Below are 12327 nucleotides of genomic sequence, written 5' to 3'. Positions count from 1 at the left end.
TTAGTGAGTGCTAGGGAAACACAAGGGAGCACTAGATCAAAATGCATGGAAATGAATGAATAAGAGTTTGTGACAGAGAGTGTCAATGAGTTCCAAGTGTGGTAAAGGGGGAGTGACATGGTATGCTAACCAGTGCTAAGTCATGCTAGCGTGCCTGAGCGACATGTGACCACGATGTTCCAACATGTGTTAGGAAGTGTTAGGGAGTGCTAGGGAAACACAAGGGAGCACTATGTGAAAATAATTCATGCAAATGAATGATTAAGAGTCTGTGACAAGAAGTGTCAGTGAGTTCTAGGTGTGCTAAGGAGGGAGTGACAAGGTATGCTATGTAGCACTAAGGCATGCTAGAGGCCAAGAAAACATGTTAAGATGTGTCAAGTTCTAGGGTGTGCCAATGCATGCCAGGGAGAGTTATGGAGTTCCAGGGAAAACCAAGGGAGCACTAATTTCAAATGCATGGAAATGAATGAATAAGAGTGTCTGACAGGGATTGTCAGTGAGTTCTAGGTGTTCTAAGGAGGGAGTGAGGAGGTATGCTAGGTAGTGCCAAGGAATGCTAGAGTGACAGGGTGATAGGCCAAGTTGTGCCAAGTCCCACGGTGTTCCAATGAGTGCGAGGGAGTGTTAGGGAGTTCCATGGGAAAAAAAGGGAGAACTAGTTCAAAATGCATGGAAATGAATGGATAAGAGTTTGTGATATCATCGAGTTCCAATTGTGTTAAGGAGGGAGTGACAAGGTTATATGTTAGGACAATTAGAGTTTGTGACCAGGATTTTCAACAAGCTCTAAGTGTGCTAAGTAGAGAGTGTCAAGGTATGCTAGGTAGTGCCAAGGAATGCTAAAGTGTTAGGGAGACATGCTAAGATGTTCCAAGTGCTAGGATGTGCCAATGTGTGCTAGGGAGTGTTAAGGAGTGTCAGGGAAACACAAGGAAGCACTAGGTCAAAATTCATGGAAATTAACGAATGTGAGTGTGTGACAAGGAGTGTCAACAAGTTCTAGGTGTGTTAAGGAGGGAGTGACAAGGTTGTATGCTAGGTAGTGACAAGGTATGCTAAACTACCAAGGTGTGTCAAGAAGTGTTAGGGTGTGCTAGGGAGTGTCAAAGCATGCCAAGGAATGTAGGGAATGCTAACACATGCCACATGGTGCTAAGGCTTTCTAAGACATGTCAGTTGCTATGGCATGACAAGATGTAAATTGTGTTGCTCAGTTGTTTTATGGCCATGGTTGGATTTGATGAGCCTTGTCTTGGTAACTTGTTAATTGGGATGAGTTGAGATGGGACATGAGTAGCCTAATATGAGTTACAGATAGTTCTTAGGTGAAAAAGGTGTATGTTGAATTTCCATGGCACGTGAGAATCTTGGTTTGGTCTTAGAATATTTGATGCAAACACACTTAACTGCCACAACGTGTCTACTTTTCACAATGAAATATACACACATCAGGGAATCAACTAGTGCACATGACACTTTTTAACTTTCTCAAAGCCTTCTTTGTTATATTAAAAAAGATAATAGAACAGGATAAGGCTCCCATGCTAGGGATCGTGGCCCTTTACAATCACATTGATACAAGGAATACAACTAGGGCTTGGTGTTAGTCCTTTGACAACCAATCTACCTTCAACAAGACAACACTTGACCTACTTGCTAATGGTGGCCACACACAACTCTTTTAGTACACATGTCTGGAATACATCTTGTAAGTCCTCTTGCCTCCCATTATACAACTCCACAATTTTCCTATATCAATGAACTCAACTCCTTTAGGTTACTAAATTCGACTCAATTTTTTTTTCCCTTTAGCTACCTCCTTTTTCCATCAAGGTCTACAACACTTAGGGTATTTGATCAACTATTCACAAATCTGTTTGTGAAAAACTCTTTGTTCTACCCATTTTTTCCATCTTGCAGCTCCAAGATGACAAGTCTAGGGCTATGTAGGTCACCCTTCTTCTCATTGACTCAATCCTATACAATACAATGAACTATTTCTAGTTGGCTAGCCCACTTGACTACTACTTTAGTCCTTAAAAGTTTGCATGTCCTTAGGCCCAATACACCTACCCTTCTACCAATCTAGTTGTCCTTCACAAGTACAGGACTTAGGGCTCTTCTTTGACAGTCACCTAACAACCCTCCAACTATACTAGGATTGTCATATATTTTCCCAACCACATTCAATTCTTTTACCGATCTAGGGCACACAACACTTCCCTCATTTAGTGGTCTTCAAATTTACCACCTAATAGTGATTCAAGTCCTCTCAAAATCATTATTCTTGTGTACCAATTTATTTATTGTCCAATCTATGAAAAAATATAAACTACTCCTCTTATCATTTTTCTAACAATATGTAGATGAATGAACTAGGGTCACAAATCATCCACTTACAATCCATTGACTAATTGTTTATAGGCTGCTTCAGATCTTTGTCCAAAACCCTATGGAACATCCACCAAAATCAACTCCTCCTCATGTCAATCCATTCCTAATATGGAACATTTGTTCTTTTCAATATTCTACTCAGGTTCCACCCTGCTTTGGATCTGTTATCTCCAAACATACTTCTATAAACCATCTTCCAGATATGTGATATATATTACAGAGATAAACCTTGCTCTAACAGTCACAACCTGTCTTCTTCTACACAGATTTGTCACATCATTAAGGGCATACCTTATGGACTGAACACGGTAGTAAAATTCCCTAATTACGGAATTATACTTGTATTCTAATTACTTTAGAACAAATCCTATCCACCCATAGAAAAAACAACAACTCTTTCCTCCATAATAGACTCGACCTAGCTCATATGGATGCTTAGATTTTGGGCATTTCTTTTACTAAATATTGACCTAAACTTTAGATGTCTATGACCTTCAAACTAAGGTTACCTCAATCAATATTATGCCCGTGGCTACTTCTATTCTGTACCTAAATTCTGGTGCAACCCCTCCTCCATTTGTGTTGGTCTTTATCGCAGACCTTGCAACGTACTAACCATCACAAGATAGGGTCTCAACCCTCTCTTCTATTTCATAATTTGATGTTGCCTTCACACAAAAAACACCACTGAAACACATGCCAAAATTCTCATGAGTCATCTCCCTTGAACTTTATCTACCAGAAGAGAACCAATAGTATGCCATCCGACTTCCTAGCTCGAATCCATTAAGGTATGAGACATTCTTGTGAACCCTCTCATGATGATATTTCTCTTGGTGGATGATCATGGCTTCCCTTTAGAAACCCTTAATCAACCCTCTAACTCAGACTACTTTAGGACTACATCTCTCTCGACCTCTTTGATCAAATCAGCTCCTTATCACTTGATGTTCTTTCCTTTGTACTAATGCCTCCTTAAATAGCTTTTCCTAGATAGGTTTCTTAGGATCCCTCTAGAAATTACGATTTTTATCCACTTAGACCTTAGAAAATATTTATTTTCCTTTTTATTTTTCTTTTAGATTTTAAACCCCATCTTAGGTCCAAAACCCCTTCGCTTGGGCTACTTTCCCACAAAGGCTTTTGCAGCCAAACTCACACAAACCTATCTCACTAGGCTTGTCGAGTACCTCCCAAGCTACACAATTCAACAACATAGTCTAGTTGTAGTAATCGTAACTTGTTCAATGGCTTGTAGTCAAACGAGGACTCGGTTGGGTTCCTAAGTTTCAAAGTTAGTAAGGGTAATTGTGAGGGCATGATAGCTAGGGAGGGTTAGGGAATGACAAGGAATGAAAAGGCGCGCTAACACATGTTGGATAGTATCAATGCATGTTGAGGAGTGTTAGGGAGTGTCGAGGCATCACAAGGAAGAACTAGGTCAAAATGCATGGAAATGAACAAATACGAGTGTGTGACAGGGAGTGTTAGTGAATTCAAGTGTGCCAAGGATGAAGTGTGTTAGGACAAGTTCATAATAGGATTTACAAGAGGAAATCCTACAGTTGTGATAAGGGGATTGACAGAGTAGTTTTAGACAAAGGGAGACTTTGTGCTAAGCACAACACTTATTTTCCTTTAGCTATTATTTTTATATGACATGTGGCACATTTTGGCCAAATGCTCATGTTTTAAACTATTTTAGATAATTACATATCGTACATTGTTGTGTATAATTTTTTGGGCACTCGGCTTGTGTCAGCTTGTATCATGTGTGTCTTGCGCATCTTATTGTTCTTGTAAACTCTTAGTCAATGCTCTATTGTTTATATGAATTGGAAATACATGTGAAATATTATCTGTGTAAGCTATATTGTTTCTTAGTTGTTTTGTGGTCAAGGCTAAATGTGATCCTTATCTTGGTAAGTTCTTAAGTGGGACACATTGAGCTTGAAAATGAGTGGCCTAAGGTGAGTTATAGGTAGATCTTAGGTGAAAAAGGCACAATCTCCTTGTAATAGGTTCAACTGGTCAAGTTATTGTAGCTGAAGCAGTCCAATGTCACAGGAACTGTAGTAGCTAAGGACTTGATTTGGTTCCCAAGTCATGAAAAAATGTAATGCTAGTTGTGAGGGTGTGAATGTGAAGGCGTGCTAGGGAATGCTAACATGTGTCATATTGTGCGAAGGCATGTCAAATATGCTAAGATGTGCCAAATGTTAAAGCATGCCAATATGTGCAAGGGTATCACAATATGTGTCAAGTATTGTCAAGGAAACAAAAAGGAGAAATAAGTTAAACAACAAGGAAATGAACGCATAAAAGGATTAATAAGTCATCAATTTACCTTTTCCAAGAGGGTCATGTTAGGCACACCAACACTAGGTACCAATAGGTGCCAAGTGCCAAGTGTTAATGCATTCTAAGTGCCAAATATTCCTCTGTTACTTCTCATCGACTTTCCAATATCTGATCTCAAATAACTTTAATATTAAACAATGCTAAAGCATACCAAGGCATCTCAATGAATGCTAGACATGCTAAGACTTGCCAAGAGCCAACATGTGCGAAGTTCCAATGTGTGCTAGGGAGTGATATACATGTTATGAAGTGGCAGGGCATGTCGAAGAGTGCTAAGGTGTGGCAAAGAGTACCAATGCATGTTGAGGAGTCTTAGTGAGTACTAGGGAAACATAAGGGAGAACTAGGTCAAAATGCATGGAAGTGAATGAATATGAGGGTGTGTAAGGGAGTTTCAATGAGTGTTAGCTAGCATGCCAAGGAGGGAGTGACAAGGTATGCTAAGCATTGGTAAGGCATGCTAGGGAATAACAAGGCATGTCAAGAAGCGTTAGAGTGTATTAGGGAGTTCCAGTGTGTGTTAACATGTGCCAAATAGTGTCGAGGCATGCCAATACATTACAGATGCTAAGGCATGCTAGGATGTGCAGGGTCCCAGGGTATGCCAATATGTGTCAAGGAGTGTCAAGGAAACATAAGGAAGAACCAAGATAAAATGCAAGGAAATGAACACATAAGAGGGTCAATAAGTTAGGACTTTATCTTTTTCAAAAGGGGCATTCTAGGCACACTAATAATAGGTTCTAATACATGCCAAGTGCTAATGTATGTTAATGCATGCCAAAGGGTTCCAGGGCATGCAAGGGACTACAGGGCATTCCAACACATGCTAGGAGAGTGTTATGCTATGATAGGGCCTACCAAAATGTTCTTGGGTGTTCTAGTCATGGCAAGATGTTCTAGGTACAAATATGTTCCAAGACATGCGAGGTGCCAAGTAATGTTAGTGTGTGCCAAAACATGTTAATATGTGCCAAGAGTGTTGAGGAGTGTTAGGTCTCTCTCATTAATAGAATTGATAGAGCTTGATTATGTATTAAATAATATAGTTCCTGCATACACTAGTGGAACTTTATCTAAAGGGGATTTGTTAAATAATAAACCTAATATAGATGAATCATGTGTTGACTCATAGGAAAATTATATTCTCAATACTTGAGGCAAATGATACACACTAATTACTTCTTAACAAATTGATTGACTCTAACCACTATGGCCTTAGACACATAATGAAAAATACTTCACAATAATGGTTTTAAATCATTATCTTTTGACAAAAAATATAGTAGCATGCACATCGCGTCATCAAAAACTAATTGGAATGATGAATGACGATGAACATTTTTTGACAGCCACCAAAAGTAACCAAAAAGGGAATTGGTGAGGGTCAATAAAACATCGTCATTGGAAGTGTCACCAGAGAGAGAATTAGTGACGAACCTTTAACAACCCTCACCAACAGTGTCACTAAAAATGGCTTTTGTGGCAAAATATGGTGAAAAGCATCCAAGAGCATTATAGAGGCTTCAAAAGTGATATGAAGTTGAGAAAAAATGTTCTAAGGTTGGAGAAGGGTATGGGAGTCCTTGCCAAGCTTAGTACTCATTAGAATCCCATATTGCAAAAGGGGAAAAATGCAAACAGTAGCCTCTAACAATTTTGTGATGTAATTTCTAAGTGTAGACTATGAAGAAGGATGGATGAGAATGGAAGGAGGGTGATAATGGTAGGGTTTCAAATGAAAATGATGGTTATTTTCCCTGTAAGCCAGTAGTATCACCTCCACACATGAGGGTCATTCAACTAGCAAAACATTCAAACTCTAAGGAATGTCAAAAATACTAATTGCAGATAATTAAATTGTAAAGGAAAAGATGAGTTGAATTTTAACAAAGATGTAACTATTTCATTAAGAGAGAAACTATATTTTTATTCTTTCCATTACAAAGTCTATAGCCACACTTTCCAAGAGTAATGATTGACAAATCTACAGAGGAAACTTTTTCACATAAGAAAATCTCAAAAAGGAAACATTTTTAAACTAAGTGCAGAAGAGAAAATGTATAACACAAATGTACAAGGGAGAGAGACAAGAGTGCATGGGTTGGGACCTAACCCAATGTAAATCATCCCTCTAGAACACACTCAGATTGAAGGCAATAAAATGGTTTTCTTTGATCTCAAAAAGTATTCAAATACATGATATGGGAATTGAAATGACAAGTAACAAGCTCCTATATCTAACAGTCATTATTCTCCTCCTAAAATTCAAATCCTAATATGCTCTTTGGATCCTTTATTTATACAAAATGAGTGACGGAACAACCTTGTTGGAAGGAGGGTTGCTTTCCTCCAAAATCCCTATAAAAGTGGGTCTAATCTCTTGCGATCCTCGCAGCCACTAGGTGTAGTAATTTCCCAATATCCAGCAGCGTTGTTGGTGAGTTAATGTAGAGAATGAGCCTCTTACATTTCCTCCAACTGGTCTCCAATGTACTTATGCACACTACATACTTTTTTTCTTGCATATTTAACATGTTAGGCCACAAGATATTATAAATATTCCTTAATCTCCCTAAATAACACATTATAGTCCAAAAAGGTGTCATCAAATGTAAAGAGAGAGGTAAATGTATGTCGAAGGATGGCTATATGGGCCTTGATTTATACCTACATAGGAGGCCCAACAATGTGGTGGAAACCTTACTATCAATTTTTTTATGGAGGTCCCGTGATTGCCTCTTTGATATATTTGCCAGCTATAATATCATAAGGATCTTACATGATCTTGGTTTGGCCCTAAGAGGTCTATGATATTATTATTTAAAGACATGTGTCTCATTATTATTGTACTTTGTATCTAAACTGAGAATTTGATGAATGCCTAAGAAGAAGAAGAAGATTTAATTATGGGATTTCCCCCTTACGGGGTTTTTCCCTAGTCTCCGACCAAAATCCTCGCATCTCTATTGTGTATGTTTCTCTTCTATTGTTCCTTATTGTTTCACTGCATTGTTGATGTTATTGTTCTCTCTATATAATTTATTTTGATTATATGAGGTGAATGTAATGTGAAAATTGTTGAAAAAGTTCAAAAACGTGATTATCTATAATAGAGAACAAGCTAGCCCTAAAATTAACAATCAAAGGCATTGTAGTGTGAAAATTCCTTCAATCCACTAATGGGGAATATGTTATTCATGGAAGATAGAAGGATAAAGGTGAGAGAGAAAATTGAAGATACAAATACCATGGGAGACATAAGTCTCCTAGAATTTTCAAGAAAAGATGTTGGAACTAAGGAAAGATTGGCATTTCAGAAGAGATTGCATGGTAATGAAAAATAATAATAAGATGGAAAAGAATGATATAGATGAAGATTTTGAAAAATCTTCTTATGAGGATGGTGGAGATTATTTTGTTGCAACTTTGATAATCCATGGAAGCTAATGTGTGTGGTTGATAAAATTTGAAGGTTCCTTCCATATGGCTTCCCATTGGCATTGATTTTCAATCTATGAGACATATGGTGGTTGGATGGTATATGTCAATTATGACTCTCCTTTTAGAATAGCTTGTCAAGATAGAGTCTTCATCAAATTCCATGATGATAGAATGAACATGAGAAATGTAGTTTTGCACATTTTAAGTTCATCACAAAACTTATTTTCAATAAGAATATTTAATCATGTAAATGTGCCAGTTTTTCTCAATGGAAAAGGGTGTAAGGTGGACAAACAAAATTTGGTTCTTGCTAAAGGTGTTTATGTGGGAAATTTATTCTAGCTTAATGTTTGTACCATTTAGTGCAATAGTTCTTCAATTTCTCTAATAAATAGATTTGTAGGATCTACATCTTCATAATTTGAATCTCTCTGTACTTATGATAGTCACACTTTCTAAGTACTTAAACATATATCGCTTGATAAAGAAACCTTTTTACAAAGAAGGAAATAATATGGTATGAAAGGAAGGTTTGAAATTTTTTAAAATTTACATTTGAAAAGAAAGGTTTACCTTTTAACATAGAAATGATTTAGTTTTGTAAGAGAAAAAAAAAAAGAAATTTATATTTTTAGAAATTTATCTTTGTGATATGATATTTGTGGTTATTGATATAAGGATGTTACAATCCTCTCCACAAAGAAAAATTTATTTTTATTATTTAAAATATGTGGTAATTAATAAATAATTTGATACATTGATAATTAATATGAAAATTTTCAACGAAATAAAGGAAAAATTCATATCTAATAAAAAACATACAATAAATATAATTTTGAATTCATATCTAATAAAAAAACATACAATAAGTATAATTTCAAAATTATAGAATATTTCCCTTTCATAGAGACACTTCAATATTACCATTTCTAAAACTTAATCGTGCAATGGGTAAACAATAAATTCGTATTAAACTCCAAGTTTAACCTAATTAACTTAACATGATCCACACAACGACCTTATATTCAAAGTCATCTTCATTAGTTTGTTTGTATGGACTTCCATTACAATTCAGTCTATCTAGATTATAGACTTCACACAACGACTTTATATTCAAAGTCATCTTCAATAGTTTGTTTGTATGGACTTCCATTACAATTCAGTCTATCTAGATTATAGACTTAACACATCAGAACAAATCAATGTCAATAATGGGATTTGTAGTTTTGGCTCATCTGTAAACCCAAAATACTTAATGACTAATGACATAAATTACCTTCTTTTATTAAAGCAAAAGGTCAAAAGTTTATCTAGAAACCTCTGTATACGAAATCAAAGTCAGTGCTTCGTCCAGTCGACTTGCGTTTGCGTGCACAACTCTGCATATTGACCCCATCGCATTAGGAGTTGCATTGCAAATTGCGTGTACAACTCTGCATATTCTTCTTTCCTTCGCTCTATATAAACCTCTTCTTCTCCATCCCTTCTACATAGAAATCAAGTCCTCCCCCAAACTTTACTCATTCAGGATTTGATTTGGCTGAATGTTGTTCTCGCTGGATATGGCAGCGGCAAAATGTGTTGCTCTACTTCTTGTGGCACTGGCCGTGGGAGGCACCCACGCGGTGGACTACGTGGTCACCAATTCAGTCGAGAGTAGCGACGGCGGGAAGAGATTCGACAACGAGATAGGAAGGACAAACGCCCTGCAGATACTGGACGCCGCCACCCAATTCATCTGGCAAACCTTCGCCCAGCAATCGTCGGCCGATAGGAAGAATGTGCAGACGGTCACTCTGTTTGTAGAAAGCTTCAGCGACAGCGGAATCGTGGCCTACACGAGCAACGACCAAATCCACTTGAGAGCGGAGTACGTTGCCAGTTACCAAGGCGACGTAAAGACTGAGATCACAGGCGTCCTGTACCACGAGATGACCCACGTCTGGCAGTGGAACGGCAACGGCAACGCGCCGTCAGGGCTGATCGAAGGCATTGCGGATTATGTTCGCCTCACTGCGGGCTTTGCCCCATCACACTGGGTTAAGCCAGGCAGCGGTGACAAGTGGGACCAGGGCTACGATGTGACTGCCTACTTTCTCCAGTACTGTGACACCGTTGCTTCTGGTTTCGTTGCGAAGATGAATTCGAAACTGCGCGATGGATGGGACGTGGGATTCTTCAACGATCTCACTGGCAAGTCTGTGGATGAGCTTTGGAGTGATTACAAGGCTAAGTATGCGAATTCATCGTGAGCCAAAGTAGTGGACTAATTGCTACATGATAACTACTCAACAATAAATGGCAGCTTAGCGGGTGTACTATGTAATTTGAAGCTGATACTAAATGATGTGTCCCTGACATACCATTCGCCCCACTTAATAAGAAAAGTAAAGTCCGGGAGGACTGAAGTTCAAATCTCATGGAGTACAGTGACCTGATGTGGTGACGGCTAAAGGGGCGGACCCCCTCCCGTGGGTGTGCTCTTGCTAAAATCATAGGATCTTAGTATACCCGACTTGCAGGTGGTTGGTTATGCTCTTGGTGTTATAGTGGCAGCAATGAGGTTTGATCCTGGGTCTCCTATAGATTAAACTTTACCGATTCACCATGTGTTAAAAAAAAATAAAAATAAAGCTAGTTATAAGCATGGCCATGTGTATTTGTATGATATTTCAATGGAGTTGAATTCTATTGTGAAAAGACGGTGGTGGTACTCAAATACTCCAAAAAATATGGCTATACAACATCGGTATGCTTAACTTTCATCAAGCCGATCACGATAATTAATATTCATTAAAATGTTTTCACCAGTTTTGGTTTGGCATATTCATTAAATATGGTTTAATCAGTGTTAAATTTGTCACACTTTCTTGATATAATTTTTTTGGTTTAATATACGTAAATGTTCTATATTTTAATATATATATATATATAATTTTTTATTTAGGTAGAGATGCAACTTTTATTAGTATATTTTTCTTTCTTTTTATATTTTTGGAAAAATAATAACATAACCAAAATAATAAAATTTTAATAATGTAATTAAAAATAATTAACATTAACAAACTTGAGTTTGATGTTCTCAAGTCGCAATAACAAGGATGGTGTTGTTCTCAAAACTGAAAAGGGTGGTGCAGTGGCTATTCTAAATAAAGAGGATTATCAAAAAAAAATTGTTGGACCACCTTTGTAATAGCAAGAGATATAAGAAACTTAATAAAGATCCTTTAAAGAATATCTCCAAAAGTGTGGCTCTTGCTATAAAATCTAGTAAGTTAGCTTTTTTAATCATAAGCTTATTGAAAGTAGCCCTCTTAACCCCATAATCTATGGCCTTCCAAAGATTCATAAGGAAGGGGCTCCCTTGAGATCCATTATCAACACTATAGGAGTGCTGACCTATCTTCTGGCTAAATATTTAACCCAAAAGCTTAAACCCCTTGTTGGCCATACATAATCCTTTGTCAAGGACTCCTCCTCATTTATCAATGAGTTAAAGGGTATAAAATTGGATCCTGATGACAAACTTTGAGTTTCGATGTGGTCTCCCTCTATACCAATATCCCTATCAATGAGTCCATTGAAGTCATCAAGCATATTATGGATCCTGATACGGCTAGTTTAGTTGGTATTTGTCTCACCCCTACTTTCTTCTCTTGTGATGGGAAATTCTATGAACAAACTTGTGTTGTTGCCATTGGTTCCCCCCTCTCCCCTATGGTGGCTAATCTATTCATGGAGGAATTTCAATCAAAGGCCATGTCCTTTGCTCGACTTCTTCCTAAGATGTTGAAGATGTTTGTGGATGTCATTTGTGTCATCTGGTCCCATGGTAAGGAAAAGTTGAAACTTTTTTTTCCTTCATCTTAACAATCAATCTAGTTCCATAAAGCTCACGATGGAATATGAGAGCAATAGTAGTCTTCCTTTCCTCGACATCCTCCTTTCAAGGAAGGATGATGACTCTTTTTCTCATCAAGTCTTTCAAAAGAAAACTCACACGTAGAAATATCTTCATGCTCAATATCATCACTTCGCAACTCAAAAGCTTGGTGTTCTCAACACTTTAACGACTAGAGCGTTAAGAGTTTCTAATGAAAACCATCTTAATGATGAGAAATCTCA

General features: G+C 37.5%; 1 protein-coding gene across 1 annotated transcript; it reads left to right on the top strand.

Annotated features, from left to right (window-relative positions):
* Window positions 1–9675: 9675 nt before the first annotated feature.
* LOC149216546 (uncharacterized) lies at window positions 9676–10921 on the top strand. Its single transcript, XM_089391233.1, has one exon. The coding sequence runs from the start codon at window positions 9747–9749 to the stop codon at window positions 10452–10454; it is 708 nt and encodes a 235-aa protein (XP_089247359.1). The 5' UTR covers window positions 9676–9746; the 3' UTR covers window positions 10455–10921.
* Window positions 10922–12327: the final 1406 nt, after the last annotated feature.

Source organism: Pinus tabuliformis, chromosome 1_1 (genome assembly GCF_031772625.1).
Source record: "Pinus tabuliformis cultivar Carrire ecotype Pingquan chromosome 1_1, CPIR1, whole genome shotgun sequence".
Taxonomy (NCBI): Eukaryota; Viridiplantae; Streptophyta; class Pinopsida; order Pinales; family Pinaceae; genus Pinus; species Pinus tabuliformis.
The sequence above is the reverse complement of the archived record's forward strand: the minus strand, read 5'-3'. Positions and strand labels throughout refer to the sequence as shown.

What these genes read in the sequence shown, in the direction of transcription:
- LOC149216546 (XM_089391233.1), top strand. Translation starts at nt 9,747, where the DNA reads ATGTTGTTCTCGCTGGATATGGCAGCGGCAAAATGTGTTGCTCTACTT.